We start from the raw sequence: 17264 nt of genomic DNA, 5'->3' as shown, positions 1-17264 counted from the left end.
CGGAGTCCTTTGGTATCTTGAGTTGGCCTGATGGCATCCCAGGAGCATTGGGGTGAAGTGCCAGGCTGGGGAGCCATGGAAGCAGGTGGGAATGCTCATCCCATAGTCCCAGAGCACGCTGTGTCCGTCGGGATGTGCAGCCTGGAGCCTCTCCCGGGGGGACAAGGGACACCAAGTGCCCTGTGCTCCCCGTGCAGAGATTTGGCAAAGCAGAGCCAGGACAGCTGGTCTGGAAAGGCTGCAGGAGAAGGGCCGGGCATTTCTCCTTCTTCTTGGGCACTGATTGGTTCAAGTTTGTATCACAGTGAAGTCTGAGACGTGGGGAAGGAACCCAAAGCACCTTCCCTGACAGAGCCAGGACAGCTCCTCCAGCCAGGCACATCCCACCTGCTGCTGGCCACAGAGAGCAGACTCTGGAGCTTCTCCCTCCCCTCTGGAGGGACACTGGCAGCCAAAACCGCCTCAGCCCATCCTCAAACACGAGTAAACATCAAGAGAAACTAAGAGGCACTATAATAACGCAGATCCGGGGGGCGCCGGGCTTGGCACGCCCCGCCTGGCTCCGGATGGATGGCTCGGTGCAGCCCAGGTGTCAGATGTCCTGCAGGGTCCAGCCCAGGGCTCAGATGTCCTGCAGGGAGTGGCCGGGCTCGCTGCGCTCCCGTTTCACCAGAGGCTCCCCCGGGTCCCCCTCCGTGCCCAGCTCGATGTCATCTGCAAAGGACAGGGCTCAGAGCAGGGCACGGGGCCACCAGAGCTGCTTTCCAGCAGAGCAGGCTGCAAGAGGCAGCTCGAGGGTCCCCAAGCCTCCCAAACCATCCCAACCCTCCCAAACCATCCCATCCTCCAACCCTCCCAAACCATCCCAAACCATCCCACTCCCAAACCAACCCAAACCTCCAACCCTCCCAAACCATCCCAACCCCAACCATCCCAAACCAACCCAAACCTCCAACCCTCCCAAACCATCCCAACCCTCCAACCCTCCCAAACCATCCCAAACCATCCCACCCTCCAACCCTCCCAAACCATCCCAACCCCAACCATCCCAAACCATCCCAACCATCTCAAACCATCCCATGTCTCCAACCTGCCCAAACCATCCCACTTCCCAATCCTCCCAAACCATCCCAACCCTCCAACCCTCCCAAACTATCCCACCCTCCAACTCTCCCAAACCATCACTCCCCAGCAGGGAGGGCAGGTACCTTTGTCCAGCAGTGTCGGGGACAGGGATGTGAGGTCACCAAACTGAAAGAAAAAGGAGTTTTGGGGTCAGTGAGGCTCTGGGGAGCTGAGGTGTCAGAGAATTTCAAGCACCCAGGGGAGACTGTGAGCATTGGTGGTGGAGAGCAGAAATGAAAACCAACCACAGCTTTTGGGGGTAAAGCCTTTTGCTGCCATTTAAACCTCTGGGCAAACACCACACACAACAATCCAGGGCAGGGTTTAGCTCTGGAATTAAGGGAGAATGAAAGAATGGAAATTTTTGCATCTCCCAGGTGACGGTCAAATGCTGCTGCAGGTAAAAGTGGTGCCTTTTCTCCAGCCCTTTCCACCTCTCAGGCATTTCCCCCCCCTGCAAAGCCTTTGCAGTGATGTCTGAGAGAGTCTGGCCATCCAGGATGTGGAACCAGAGAGCCCCTTGGCTCTGGAGTTGTGGTGTCCCTCTCAATGACCAGGTCTGAGACACCAAATTGCTGCAACAACAATTTTGGAAAGTCATGGAAAGCTGGACAGGAGCTGAGGAGAGTGGGAATTGCAAAATCCAGTGGGAGTGGGAGGACACCTCATCCTTCTTTGCTGGGAAGAATCAGCCTCCTCCTGGAGAGCAGGAATATTGCAAGGGTTGAATGGAGGAAAAGCCTGAGGGATGGGAGCCAGACTCTGCCTTTCCTGTTCCTTTAATACCAATGAAGGAGGAGGTTTTGCAGGGAACAGTGGGAACTCAGCACTGCAGGGAACAGTGGGAACTCAGCACTGCAGCTGGAGCAGTGTGGGAGGGCAGGGAAGGCAGAACCAACAGGATTTGGTGGCTTTGGTTTGCCTGGATCCCTCCATGAGCTCTGTGGAAGCTTCAAGGAGCCAATGAGATCAGTTTTGGGCATGTGAGCTCAGTTCTAAACTCACAGTAGTTTCAGTATTGCTGTCACAGGTTCAGCTGGGGCTTTTAACTCTGTATTTCAGAGGGAAAAACTGGATGTGGCCTCAGCTAGGCAGGACAGGACTTGCCTGCAAGCCAGGCACCAGAATTACTGTGAACAAAAAAACCCCCAAACCCTCACAAACAGCCCAAACAACCCCATCATCCTCTTCTTCACCTCAAAAATGGAGGGAGTGGCTGACTGTGCATGTGATGCTGGAGCTTGCAGAGGCTTGGAGAAGTTCAGGTGCTGAAAACAACTTTTGGACCATTTTTGCTTAGTTCTGATGGACTTTGCCCTGTCAGGAGTCCCAAAGTCAGGGCTGGCAGTCACAGGTGGTGCAGAGAAGGGGGGAGATCCTTTCCCTCCTTCCTCCCGGCCTCCAAATAATGCTCAACCACCCCAAACCCACCAGCTCAGGGAATATGCTCCAGGAGCTCTTTCCTTCTGCCAAAACAACTCAATAAATAATTTTTGTTGTGAAACAAGCCGGGAGTGCAGCGTGCTTTGTGAACCAGCGGTGTCTTTTGAGGAGCTGCTTCTTTTGGGTTGGTTTGTAGGGAATAAAGGGCTCTCACCTCTCCCATGACAGCAATTGGGGTCTCCCCTGTTGCCTGGGCCACACGGTGCTCCACCAGGTAGAACATGTACTCGTCGTAGAGCAGGCGGATCAGGTGGAAGGAGCCAAAGCTGGCGGCGCTGCGCAGAGTGAGGTCCCGGATCACCATGGAGCTGGGAACGGGCAGGAATCACAAATTTGGGATGAGTTTTACATCTCTGCCATGGCTGATGTGAATTCTGGACCCTGGTGGTTCTGTGGGACCCAACACTCTCTCTGCCTCTGACCCAAAAGTACCAAAACAGTTTCAGAAATTTGGTTTATGGAGCATCCTATCCCCGTCCTGAAGGGACACCAGAAACACAGCTAAGCAAAGTTTAATGGGAGTAAAGAACTTGGCCTTGGCTTTAAAAAATTTAGTTTATGGAGTATCTTATCCCAACTTGGCCTTGGCTTTAAGAAATTTAGTTTTATGGAATATCTGATCCCCATCCTGAAAGGACACCAGAACCACAGTCAAGCAGAGTTTAATAGAAGTGAAGAACTTGGTCTTAGCTTTAAGAAATTTAGTTTATGGAGCATCCTATCCCCATCCTGAAGGGATAGGAGAACCATATTTAAGCAGAGTTTCATGGGAGTAACGAACTTGGCCTTGGCTTTAAGAAATTTGGTTTATGGAATACCTCATCCCATCTTGGCCTTGGCTTTAAGAAATTTGGTTTATGGAATATCTTATCCCTGTCCTGAAAGGACACCAGAACCATATTTAGGCAGAGTTTAATGGGAGTAAACAACTTGGACTTGGCTTTAAGAAATTTAGTTTATGGAGTAGCTTAACCCAACCTGGCCTTGGCTTTAAGAAATTTAGTTTATGGAGTATCCTATCCCCGTCTTGAAAGGTTACCAGAACCATATTGAAGCAGAGTTTAATAGGAGTAAAGATCTTGGCCTTGGCTTTTCAAGGAGTTCTTTACATGCCCCAAGGTTGATGCAGAAATACCCCCAAAATGAGAAAGAAAATGTACCTGTAGAAAGACCACTTCAACAGGAACTGCCTGGCTGCCTTGGGGAAGCTGGGGCTGCCCTCGTGATGCTTCAGCACTTGAGTGACCACATTGTCCAGCCAGCTGGCCCACTGGTCCAGAGAGCTCTGCTGCTGCAGAGTCAGCTTGAAATCCTGCTCCAGCTTCTGCACCATGCCCTCCTCACACTGGCACACCCACGAGGCCTGCTCCTGCTCAGGAGAAAGGGCCCACAGTTACTCATGCCCTGCTCCTGCTCAGGAGAAAGGGCCCACAGTTACTCATGCCCTGCTCCTACTCAGGAGAAAGGGCCCACAGTTACTCATGCCCTGCTCCTGCTCAGGAGAAAGGGTTCACAGTTACTCATGCCCTGCTCCTACTCAGGAGAAAGGGTTCACAGTTACTCATGCCCTGCTCCTGCTTGCCTTATCTCTCTCTTATGACAAAAATCGCTCCTCCCTGGGAGGGGACATCTGCTGATAACAGCTATTGAATGTCACTGCATGGCTGATAAGAACTACAGCATCCCACTGGGAGATGTGAGCCCAGAGGGAGGAGCCAAGCATTCCTGCCTGGATATAATCTGGAGATTCCGGAACACCAGCACAGATTCTCCACTGGATTTCCCAGAGGAACAGCAGCTGCCTCTGCCACTGGATCTTCAGAGGAAGAGACTGCACCTTTCTCCAGGATCCCTGCTCCAGCAGAACCAGCCCTGACACTGCAGGAGGGCTGCAGCCACAATTCCAATGGGACTGCTGCCAACACCCTGACCCACAGGGTGTCAGGTTGGGTTCTGACTCTGTCAGTGTTGTTCTAGTGTATTGCACTGTTTATTTTATCCTTTTATTTCCTTCCCTATTAAGTTATTCCTGCTCCCATTTTTTTTGCCTGAGAGCCCCTTAATTTAAAATTTATAGCAATTCAGAGGGAGCTCTGTCAGTGCTGTTTTGCTTTACTGCATTGTTTATTTTATTGTTTACTACATTACTCTGTCAATGTTGTTTTAGTTTACTGCATTGTCTATTTTATCCTTTTATTTTCTTCCCTATTAAGGAACTGTTATTCCTTCTCGCATATTTTTTCCTGAGAGCCCCTTAATTTAAAATTTATAGCAATTCAGCAATTCGGGGGCGGGGGGGTGGGTTACATTTTCCATTTCAGGGGAGGCTTCTGCCTTCCTTAGCAGACACCTGGCTTTGAAAATGAGGTAGTGAGGAGCAGGGGGTCTGTGGGTACCTGCACGTTGGCGAAGTCCACGCGGTTGAGGTCGCTGAGCATCTGGTTGATCTGGGACGTGTTCTGCAGCACGGCGCGCGCCGCCTGCGCCAGGTGGTTCAGGGACGTGTACCTGCGCAGGGTCTGGGCAAAGGCACTCACCACCCCCACCTGCAACACACCACAGCGGCTGCAGGGGGACACTGACATGTTTGATGGAAACCCTTTAGCTAGGATTTTTCTCCTGAGAAGCTGAGGAGCTATCGCTGGCTGTGGGCTATGTACAAATCACCAACAGGACGGGACTGCTGGGAATGTGCCTTGAGCTGTTTTATTTTCCAGCATCAGTCTCATTCCATGGTTATAACAATGGGAAGATGCCACCAGCTCACATCCCAAGAACTTAATGTTACAACTGACTTTATAAGTTTTTTGACCAATCACACAAAGCAAAAGCACATTGACAGTATTTATATCTGTATAGTATATATTCTATATCGACACTAGTTCTATCCAATCACTATGAGCATGTATGTGATACATTTGGTTAAACAATGCTTGCTTATTTCAAATACAACACCCGCTTGTAAGCCTTAAAACACAATGCACAGAGCTCCATTATTAAGCTTCAAACTTCCTATTATCTTGCTAGATAAACTTTTCTGTAGCTTAGGGAGTTATTCTAGACAAGCGTTACTACACAGTCCGTTGTTCTGTTTGTCTTTGCTTTTCTACATTTTACATAATTTTTCTGCTGACCTATCTCATGGCTACTGCTTGGCTCTAATCACAGTTCTGCTGTCTCTAAGGCCTGCCTTTTGCAGCTTTCCCAAAACCTTCTGAATTTATGGATTCCCACAAGAAGCCTCAGAAAACAAATGCACATAAAAACTATCTGATGGTTGTGGAATGTAGACTGGAGATGGTTTGCCAACAGGTGCATCTTTGATTGGTCTCATGTGGATTGTTTTTAACTAATGGCCAATCACAGTCTAGCTGTGTCTGTCACAAAATTCAATCATTCCTTTCTAGCTTTCTGATGTCTCCTTTCTTCTATTCTTTAGTATAGTTTTACTATATAATTTTCTTATAATATAATATGATATGATATGATATATGATATGATATGATATGATGTGATATGATATAATATAATATAATATAATATAATATAATATAATATAATATATATATTATAAAATAATAAATCAGCCTTCTGAAATATGGAGTCAAGATTCTCATCTCTTTCCTCATCCTGGGGACCTTCAAACACCACCACAGCAAGGCATGCTCTGCTTCCTGCCCAGCCCTGCACCACCAGCACAGACAGTGCTGCAGTCACCAGCATGGAAGGGCTCAAAAAATGTGTGGGCACAGCTTAGGAACACATTTTAGTGGTGGCCTGGGCAGTCCTGGTGTTGTGATTGGACTCAAATAATCTCAAAGGTCATTTCCAACTTAATCCTTGTGCCAGGCACTTGGAAAAACTCAGTCAATCCTTGGGCACAGGTGGTTGTAAAACATGTTGAGGGCACAGTGTGGTTTGTGAACCAATGGTGCCTCCTTAGATGCTGCTCAGTTTGAGTTGGTTTGTAGGGAATGAAGGATTCTGACCTCTCCCATTACATCTCCCTGGTTGCCTGGGCCACACAATGCTCCACCAGGCAGAACAGCAATGGAAGGACCCAGACCTCAATAATTCTATAATTCCATTATTTATTCTCTTTAATCTACCAGGTTTTCACACTCTGGCTCCAGCAGAGATCACCATGGTGGGAAGAGGCAGCAAGAATCCCTGGATTTGGGAGAGCAGGAGCCTTGGGGCAATGCCACTCACTCCTGTGCTCTCCAGGCTTTTCCAGCCTCATTCCAGAGCAGGGATAACAGGGAATGGTCCCGGCCCCAAGGCTGCCAGAGCTCCAGGAGGGTTTGGACACAACTCCTAGGGATGTTCAGGGTGGGATTGTTGGGGTGGCTGTGCAGGGCCAGGGGTTTGTGATGACCCCTGTGTGTCCCTTCCAGCTCAGGATGTTCTGTGGCTCTATAATTTTCTCCCACAAAGCTTTATCTGCAATTTCAGCGTACAGGAACAGCTCCAGGGACAGAGAATCATGAACTTCTGGTACAGAGGAACTTCCCCACCCATCCTCCCACTCCTGGCTGATATTGGTTCACAATCAACCACTGCACCATGCCAGGTGGCCAAACCCCAGCAGGAACTTCTGCAAGGTGCAGACACACCCTGGGCCCATCTCTGCTCACCTTGGTCTGCACGACCTGGGGGGGGAATTCACTCATGGCATTCATCAGCCACCCTTCCAAGCTCTTGGCAAAGTTCCGGATGGCCTGGGTCAGCGTGCCTGCAAAGAAGGCTGCAGAGTCACAAAAGCTGCTCTGGGGCATTTTTGCTACCATTTTCTACCTTAGGACTACTGGGAAAGCCTAGCCTGTGGTCTGGTTAGCTGAGATGTCAACTCAGCATCAGGGAAATCAGCTGGGTTGGTACACCAAAATTATTCTTTGATATTATTACTCAAACTCTTCTTATTATTCTTTTTCATTTTTATTTTTCATTTTTCTTATTCTTATCTTACTCTTATGATAATTGGACTTAATGATCTTAGAGGTTTTTTCCAACCTAAACATTTCTATGTTTTTTTTCATTTTTATTTTCTTTTGTTTTATTCTTATTCTTATTCTTATTCTTATTCTTATCCTTATCTTTATGACAATTGGACTTAATGATCTACAGGTGTTTTCCAACCTAAACATTTCTATGGCTTTTAAATTATTTTTATTTTCTTGCATACTTTTCTTATTCCTGGCCCTTCTGAGCATTTTTCAAGCATTGAAATTCGCTCTTCAGAGACATCCTCATGCCCCAGCCTGTGACAGCCTTCAGAGAATCTAAATCAGAGAGAAAACTCTCAATTCCCCTTTATTAATCTCCCAAAAAGTTGACCCCTAATTTCCAGAGTGCAATCAGAGGATGGTCCTATGCTAACAAAGACCTCAAGAAGCCACATCCCAACGAGCTCCCATATCCAAACTCCTGGCCAAAATCAGGAGATGTGAAAGGCAACACACCAAATTTAAAAGGCAGGAGAATTCCCAGGGGGTACAAAACATCCCCCCAGGGCAATGCTGCAGGAGGAACACTGCTGTTGCCATGATATTTTAGCCAAGACAAACACCTCCAAGAGGGATTTTACAGCGGAAATCTTTATGGGAAGTGAGACCAGGCTCAGGTGGGGCTGTGGGTACTCACTGGGCACTGGCCTGAGCACGTCAGGGATGAGGATCTCCACCAGGGCCTGGTACAGGATGTGGTCACAGCTCCTCATCCACTTGAGGATGGGCTCGTACTTGCACAGGGTGATCAGTTTGTCCTTTGGGAGGGTCCCTTCGGGTTCCTCTTCACTGCAGGAGGAGGAGGAAGGAGACAGAATTAGCAGCAGGTTTGCATTCAGTGTTTTCCCTCTCCCTCTGCATTTCTAACTCCAATTTTCAGCAGAAAAAACCATGTTTGTGTGCCTTGCAACCTCCCTGTCCTTGGGGCCAGAGCTTGGAGCAGTTTTCCCTCAAATCCACACTCCTGGTGTTCCCTTTTTACCTTCACAGCCTCTCAAACCCCCTGTTCATGTGGGAGCTGAGCTCCAGCACTGCCAGCTCAGGCAGCAAAGGCTCAGCTGGATCCTCCCAAACCTTCCCTCCCCTCTGCTCTCACCCTCCTGAGCCACAGCACTGGGGACAAACACTTTGCAGCCACTGTAGGGGCAGATGAGCTGATATTGAGACGTTTTCAAGGTGTTTAACCCCTCCAAATGCTGAACATTCTCAGAAGGCAAGATACTGAATGTTGGATGAAAACAAAATATATTGTCTGTAACTGAATGAGGTCAATCCAGCTTGCATTATTTTCACTTTGTAGCTGTATAAAGGCACAAGATATTTGTTACAAAAAAGCAGAAAGAGCTGAAACCTGAATTCACTGCCAGAGCTGCTCACCCACACATTATGCTGGGAATTGGGAATTTGGAAAGGTCTTTCCCCATGGAAAGGATATTTTTGCCCATCAAAATCATTAAAGCCAAGCCTTGGACATGCTCTAAAGGGGACTTTGAGCCTCAGGCTGAAGAATTTTAGTGGTGAACTCCATGTGGAAAATCCCACATGGAGAAACAGGCCAGGAAACCTGCTGTGGGCCTACTGTGAAACGCATCCATCTTCTGCATCTTCTCATGCTTTCAGTGTGCCACCTCCCCAATATTTGGGGTTTGTATTTATATTTATGTATTAAGAAGGGGAGGGAGTGTGTTATTCACCTCTCTGGGTTAGGGGCAGAGGTGTGAGAGCCCTGCACAAAAGCTGCCTCCAGTTTCCCCTGTGTACCTAGAAACAGCTCCTGGGGTGTTGCAATCTGCCTGGGAGCTGTTCCCTCAAAAAAATGAGATTTTAAACCAAGCAAACACATCTGCAGTGACTCCTTGCAGGAAAATATCCCCTGGGCAACATCTACAGGGCCATATTTACTCATTTTTGAGGGATTTTTCCTTATTACTCAATGTTTTACCATTTTTCTTCTGAATAGAAAACCTTCATCTTTATAACCTCATTAAGAGTGGACAGATTTGTGATAGAAATTTTAAGAATTTTTTCAATTTTCTCTGTTTTCACTCATTTCCATTCCCCTGGCAGCAGCTCCCAATGCATAAAGGATGAGGAAGAGGCACAGCAACGAGCCAGTAAGGAGTGAAAAGATGAAAGCAGCTCTGTTTGCAATGATCTGCCTCAAAACATGAAGCACTGACAGGTCTGGGCAGGCAGGCAAGGCAGAGAGTCAGTCTGGAAATCCCTAAAACCTCAGAGAGCCCCTAAAATCTGAGCAGGGAATCAGAACTGGGGAAAGCAGGAGGTGCAAGGGACATGGATGAGAGGAATTAGACTCAAGTCACCCCAGGGGAGGTTTAGATTGGATATGAGGGGAAATTTCTTCACTGAAAGAGTGGTCAGGCATTGGAAGAGGCTGTGGTGGAGTCACCATCCCTGGAAGAGTCCAAAAAAGGTGGGCACATGGCTGAGTGGTGACTCAAAGAATTCAAAGAATTCACAGAATGACCAGGTTGGAAGAGACCTTAAAGATCATCAAGTGCAACCCAACCCCAACACCTCAAGACTGGTGAGGGCTGATAATTTCTATTGTGGAATCAGACGGAGGGGAATGAGAAGCTGCTTTTGAAAGGAGCTTCTTCTGATGATCTTGGAGGGCTTTTCCAACCTCAGTGACCCCACAATTCTCTAATCAGAGCAGACACTTCCCCAGAGCTCTGAACTTTGCATTACAATATTAAACACTTCCAACTCTCTTTGTCACAGCTCTGCAGGCAGAAAATACTCCCAAATCCTCCAAAGCACTCATTTATGCTGATTTTCTGCTGGTTTATTTTCAGATGCCAGCAGGTGTTTTGGAACAGCAAGTGCACAGCCCTATAGCTTGCTTTTCTTTTTATTTGGTCTGTCAAAATGCAATGACTGAAATCTCAGAGAGGATTTTCTCCCCACAATAAGTTTCATTTGAAGGGCATAGATTTGTACCTGTAAGACCATCTTGGCACTGAAGAAAAATAGGCTTTAGGCTCAAAAAGACTAAAAAAACTTCATTAATGTTAAAAAGAGATTATCGGTAAGAAGTGGGGCAGGGAAGCAGGGGAGTACCTGGAGGGCAGAGCAGTGGGGCCATCACTAGGGGGTGCCTTGGGACTCCAGAAGGATTGCCACAGCTTCTCGATGTAGTGGAACTGGAGGTGCATCACGACATCCAAAGTGGCCTGACAGCAAAGAACACCACGGGATGAGCACTCAGCTCCAGTGCTGCCACCCACAGGAAATAATTTACATGAAAAACAACGGAATTGGCACTGTTGTAGTGATCAACTTAACATAAAACAGTCACACATGGGAAAATATATCAATATTTGAGTTGAAATTGCTGGCAAATGAAGCATTCCCAGCTTTTCCTAAGATCTGGTCACTTGAATGACGTTCCATGCCAGTTAATGAATTAATTACAAATAATCCCCAAAGAATATTGCACACAATCACCTCACAGTGCCTCCTGTAGAGAACCTGCAGAGTTTTCACGTCGTTCAAGGTGAAACCTTCTTGTAAGAGGACATTGCCAAGATCAGGGGCTGGGAACTCAGGAAAGACGTGGGTTACATCTAGAACAGAAATTGGGAGAGATGGGGAGGGTCAGGAAAGCTCAGAGCACAGCTGAGCACAAGGTGCTGCTCTCACTCTTTCATGTTCCAGCTGGGATGAGAGAGGAAAAATGAGATAATTGACTCCTTTCCCTGATTTCTGCTGAAAAAAAGCAAATAACCACAGCCCAGTGGGTTCAGTGGGGAAAGGAAAATGGTTCCTTTCTGTTTGTAATAAAAGAAATAAGAAAACATTTTCCTCATCTACCATCCATTAGAATTTCCCTGAAGCCTGGAAATGTCTCTCTGTACAATGGGGAATAGAATTGGGCAGCAGAGGTGTCAGGAGCTGGGATTTGTGATGGAGACACAGGTCCAGGACCAGCAAATCCAGAGAAGGTCAATATGGATCATCTTCATCCAAATCCCCACTGCAGCCTTTGCAAGGAAGGGAATTGCTTCCCCACTCTGGCCAGGACCTCCAGTCCTCCATGGAATTTAAATAAATCAGATGGATTTAAAAAACACTAAAAATGAGGGACCTAAGAGACCCATGGGCTTGAGGAAAAAACCTTCCTGGGGAGACAGGAGTCGTAGATAAACTCAGCAAGTGTGACACTACAAAAACCTATAGAACACATGCTATATATATAAAATATAGATATCTGAAAAAATAAAATTTATACATATATATATTAAAACATATAAAATATAGAAAATTATATGTAATATATATTATATATACACACACTATAATATATATAATTGATATAACATAAAATTAATATTATATATATTTTTATATATACACACTATAACACATAATTTATATATAACATAAAAATTAATATTATACATATTTTATCTATACACACTATAACACATAATTTATATATAACATTAAAATTAATATAATATATATTTTTATATATACACACTATTATATATATAATTTATATATAACACAAAATTAATATTATGTATATTTTTATATATACACACTATAACACATAAAATTTAAATATAACACAAAAATTATTATTATATATTTTTATTTATACACACTATTATATATATAATTTATATATAACAATAAATTTTTATATCTTTTTTAATATATATATGCATATATACACACTGTAGATTTTTTAGATAAAGCTTTCCCCTTAAAACCCAAATCCCTGATGTGGAATAATTAATAATTGATCACCAAAGGGGTTTCCTCACCTATGAACTGCTGGTGGTGCTGGCACTGAGCAGCCACTGACTGCTCGGGTGTGGTGTGGGGGGTGCTGTTGGATGCACTCTCTGCCATCCCATCCATCTTCTGGGCTGCTCGGTACCTGAATTCCATCAGAATTGGGATGGATTAGGATCCACACAGACAGAAGAAAACACCTCTGTGTTATTTACAGCACACATCTGTGAGTCCATGGAGTGGCTGGTTGGTACATTCAAGGCAAACATGGGGAGGGCTGAGAATTTATATTGTGGACTCGGAGGGGAGATGAGAAGCTCCTATTGAAAAGCTTCCCCAAGACAGAATTAAAGGGGCTAAGAAGTTTGGTGACACCAAAAAATCCAAAAAGAGAAGCAGAGCTGCAGTGGGGTCCAAGGCAGACTCTGTCTCAAGCCCTGACTTTTGCTCTTACTTTCTATTTAGGAGCTTAAGAAATAAATTCTGTTCCTTCCGCACTTCAGCAACAACAAGTGCCTCACGCTCTATGGACCGAGCAGATTCTCACACCTGCTGAGTGTTTTGGGCAGGGTTTGGGAGCACCTACCTTTGTTTCTGGTGGATGGGCTGCTGCCTCATGGCCATGTACTGCGTGTCCTCCTGCAGGCGGTTCAGCGGCGACTCCGGCTTCAGGCGGATCCCATAGTAGTGATATTTGGAATTTCCCCTGGAAATATCAACTTAGTCACTAAAAAGGGCATTGTGGCCCTGGTTGCTTGGACAACACACCCCATTTCAGGCAGCACATGGCTGCCAAGCACTGTTTGAGTGGATGAAGGGATGAACTTGGTGCCTCAGGTTTGAGTTTTTATATTTTTCAGATTCTGTGCTGCTTTAGTGGGTGGGTCTGGGTTTCACATGAGGGGATGGTGAGCTCTGTGCACAGAGCAGGGAGACAAAACAATTCCTGCTATAGCTGGGGACCAAGGACAAATGATCCAAATCTCAGGCCCAAGAGCACAAACACCGTGGGCTGGAGAGAGAAAAACAAGCAGGATGGGACTGCATGGGCTAAAGCTGTAACTGGACACTTAAATACGCAAATGCAGCAGAACTTATAAAAGTGAGAGACCCTGTAACCAGTTGTACCTTTTTGTGACCATTTTGGTTCATCTTTAGTGTACCCCTGGCTGGGCTCTAATAAATCCCTATTTTATTAACAACTCTGTCTAATCTCTGTTCCAGCTCAGCCTTCACAAGGCATCAAACTAATGAAATGCCATCATCCCCTAGAAAATTTAAACCCACATGTGGCCACAGGCAGTGGCATTTATTCCTGTAGATCCCAGAAAAGAAACACCTGAACCTCCAAAAGATCCTCAGCAGCTTCTGAGTGCACCAGAGATGCTGCAGGAGAGCTGCTTTTTATTTCTTGTCGTAGGTTGATAAGGAAGTGAGTTTTTGGGAGGTTGTGGTCAAACCAATCAGTGCTCAGATTTGAATACTGGCAGGTGGTGTGGCCACTGAAGACATGGATACGCCTGTGAGGGACTCCTCTCTCCTTGATGAACTGAGAGTTGTTTATCTGAGGGCTGGTGATGAACTAAGAGTTGATTATCTGAGGGGTGGTAAATGGATTGAGAATCTAAGGTTTTATTTTGTTCTGTGGTGGAAACTGGGGGGGAGGAGGAGGAATGTTTTGGAAGCTTTTCATTCTATGTGTTTTCCTTTTTACATATTGTAAGTTAACAAAGTTTTTTTCCTTTACTCCTAAGCTGGAGCCCGCTTTGCTCTATTCCTAGTCACATCTCACAGCAGACACTGGGGAGAACACATTTTCATGGGGGCGCTGGCATTGTGCCAGCATCAAACCATGACAGATTAACTGCAGATTGGCACCAACCTGGTGCCCAGGCGCCGCGTCCTCAGCCCCATGAAGACGGAGCGGATGAGCTTCCCGAAGGAAGCGGCGTTGACGGGGTCCAGTTTGTGCTCCTGGCAGTGCCTCAGGTAATGGTTGTACAGGGAGCTCCGGGGCAGGCTCACACCCTCTGCTGTCTCGTAGTTATCCAGCAGCCACTGCAGCTTCAGGCAGGGAAAAATAAAAAAACATGCAAGTCTGAAGAGAGCTGAGAAGTCAGGCGGGGTCGATGTTTAAATGTCCGGATGTTGAAGTTCAAGAGAACTGAGTAATTAATTTATATGTGTTAATTAACATAAATTATAATTTATACAATTTTATAGGATAGCAAAAGCCAGTTTATAGGATGGCAAAATCCCCCAGCACAAACAAAACCAGTCAGATTTTTCATTAAAACACAATCCTGCTGCCACCTCAGTGTCCACCTTGGGTTCGGATGAATTCCTGCAGAGCCAAAATAAAGCTGTAAAAATTCACATTTTCCAAGGAAAAGAGAACTTGAGATACTGCCTAAGAGAAATAAATTTTAGGGGAAGCAAATTGATGCAAAGTCTTTATTAATTGGAAGATTGGCATGTCTGCAACTGCTCCCTTAACAATAAAATTAATGGTTGCCAAAGCAACCTTCAAAATCTGAGGGAATCCATCTACTTTGCAAAATTTACTGTCTGAACTCCTGACATGGCTGTTGATTAAAATTTGCAATTAATATAAATTATTTATACCAAGACAGTCTGAAAGGGCAGGTCCAGCACATGGTGTCAGCACAGGAATTCAAATGCAAAGCCCCCAATCTCCTTTAATTAACTAAATGACTTCAGCATCAATAAAATGAGAGTTGTAATAATTGAATTTTGGGAGGAATTGGATGTACACATGGACTAATATCAACAGGGTGGGTAAAAGCCCTTTCAGTGTCATGAGGGGTGTCTGGGATGAACATTTTGCAGGCTTCCCTCTCCCTCCAGACCTCCATCCCTGCACCAGAACCAGATGCACTCCCACCAGAACAGGGCAAAACAGATTTGGGTTGTGAAATCCAAATATCAGCCACAGCATCTCCAAAGAACTGACAGTCCAAGCAATTATAGGAACTGAGCATGGATTTAGTCTAAAAATCAGGGGGATTTGCCAAAGCCCATGGAGCTGCACCCAAACCCTCTCCAATGCCACCATCCCTCTCTCTTCTCCCATTTTCTCTTGGTGACACTCCAAGGTCCCACTTCAACACAAGGCTGGAGTTTTACATCAATAATTCTCTGAAAGACAACCTGAGCTGTGTGATGACATCTCTGGCACCTCCACTGAGCTGTTCCTGTGTCCCACCCCGCTGTCACACAGAGCCCTGCAGCCCCCTCAGGGTGTGCTCTGTGGGTCTCCTGCACACACCCACACTGAAACTGCTGCTGCACAAACTCAGCTGCATCCAAAGCTGTAATTAGAATTATTCTATCCAGCCTGGAGAGGAGAAGGCTCCAGGGACACCTCAGAGCCCCTTGCTGGGCCTGAAGGGGCTCCAGGAGAGCTGCAGAGGGATTGGGGACAAGGCCTGGAGGGACAGGACCCAGGGAATGGCTTCCCACTGGAAAAAGTGACATTTAGATGGGAAAAAATCCCATTTAGATGGGATATTGGGAAGGAATTTTTCCCTGGCACAGCTGGGGATGCTCACCTGGAGAGGAGAAGGCTCCAGGGACACCTCAGAGCCTAAAGGGCTCCAGGAGAGATGGAGAGGGACTGGGGACAAGGGAAGGAGGGACAGGACACAGGGAATGGCTTCCCGCTGGAAAAGAGGAGATTTTTGTGGAATATTGGGCAGGAATTGTTCCCTGTGAGGGTGGGCAGGCCCTGGCACAGGGTGCCCAGAGCAGCTGGGGCTGCCCCTGGATCCCTGGCAGTGCCCAAGGCCAGGCTGGGCAGGGCTTGGAGCAGCCTGGGACAGTGGGAGGTGTCCCTGCCATGGCAGGGGTGGCACTGGATGGGCTTTGAGGTCCCTCCCAACCCAAACCATCCCATGATTTGTCAGCTGGAGCTGATCCAAATCCAACCACAAATTCCCATGGCTGCACCCATCAGCTCTGGTAGATTTTGGAGCTGGAAGAAAGAAAAACCTCCCGGCCATTTGTGCCTCTGTCCTGCTTTTCAGGAGCCTCCTGTCCCACTCCCACCTTCCCCCAGCTCCATTCCACCCAGGGCACTCTTTGAGGAGATCCCTTCTCCAAACCCCACAGCTCCAATAAATGTTTTGTTAATGATCCATAATGACCCTTCCTGCTCCCACCTGCAGCACAGACACCCTTGGAAGCCCCAAAAAGCCTTTTTGTGGCCCTGAGCCTCCCCCAGCCATTCAGTGCCCTCTAACAAAAATGGACCCCAGTGGTTTTGCCATAAAACACCAGCAGGAGTTCAGTTTTTAAGCTGTCCACATCTATGTTAATTTTGGCCCATCCCCTATGTTTAAGAGATTATTGCTTAAGATCTTTTCAAATTTTTAATGCAGGTATTTTATTTATCCTATGGAAGGTACTGAATGTGCATCAGCTATTTATCCCCTAAATCTTAATCCTTAAGCCTTAAAAAAAATATAAAAGTTGTGTATTGCTATGGAAAATCCAGATACAGATAAACCTTCTCATTTAAATTTGATCCTGGGCAATTTTTATTCTAATCTCTGATATTTCTAGAAGATTCCCTTCATCTCCCAGCTTCCTTTTCCTACAAATGTCTTTTTATATTCCCTCAAACATTGCAGAGTTTCACAATATGAACTCCCACTATTGAATTAGAAATTTATTATGAAGAACACAAAAGAGCTTAAAACAGAGATCTGTCAGAATATAAATAATTTTCCAATCGTGATTTTTGTTCTTCCTGCACAACTAATAACACATTGGGCACTTTAAATGAGAAAATTAAAAACTCTTTCCATCTGAATCTTTTCTTCTGTTTGCTTTCTGAATTTTGTTCTGTTGTGACAATCAGATATTTCTGATTATTTCCTCAGTTTATTTCTGTTTATGCTG

At 46.0% G+C, this 17264-nt stretch overlaps 1 protein-coding gene across 5 annotated transcripts in view; it reads right to left on the bottom strand.

The window, feature by feature from the left end:
* RFX2 (regulatory factor X2) overlaps positions 1 to 17264 on the bottom strand; it is an 80318-nt gene continuing 63054 nt past the window's right edge. For 4 of the 5 annotated variants that reach the window (XM_054291188.1, XM_054291191.1, XM_054291192.1 and 1 more), the window contains 12 exons: positions 14224 to 14405; positions 12928 to 13047; positions 12371 to 12486; positions 11046 to 11164; positions 10659 to 10771; positions 8212 to 8363; positions 7206 to 7303; positions 4965 to 5114; positions 3729 to 3937; positions 2723 to 2876; positions 1209 to 1251; positions 1 to 714 (listed from right to left, as the gene is read on the bottom strand). In XM_054291188.1, the coding sequence (XP_054147163.1) occupies positions 623 to 714; positions 1209 to 1251; positions 2723 to 2876; positions 3729 to 3937; positions 4965 to 5114; positions 7206 to 7303; positions 8212 to 8363; positions 10659 to 10771; positions 11046 to 11164; positions 12371 to 12486; positions 12928 to 13047; positions 14224 to 14405 (1548 nt within the window). In that variant the 3' untranslated portion in view covers positions 1 to 622. The remainder of the gene's footprint in view (positions 715 to 1208; positions 1252 to 2722; positions 2877 to 3728; positions 3938 to 4964; positions 5115 to 7205; positions 7304 to 8211; positions 8364 to 10658; positions 10772 to 11045; positions 11165 to 12370; positions 12487 to 12927; positions 13048 to 14223; positions 14406 to 17264) is intronic. The other variant, XM_054291190.1, reaches the window with a different exon arrangement.

The sequence above is a fragment of the Melozone crissalis genome, unplaced genomic scaffold, assembly GCF_028551555.1.
Source record: "Melozone crissalis strain CALT ecotype California unplaced genomic scaffold, PUWL_Pcris_2 ptg000088l_1, whole genome shotgun sequence".
In the NCBI taxonomy this organism is placed as follows: Eukaryota; Metazoa; Chordata; class Aves; order Passeriformes; family Passerellidae; genus Melozone; species Melozone crissalis.
The sequence above is the reverse complement of the archived record's forward strand: the minus strand, read 5'-3'. Positions and strand labels throughout refer to the sequence as shown.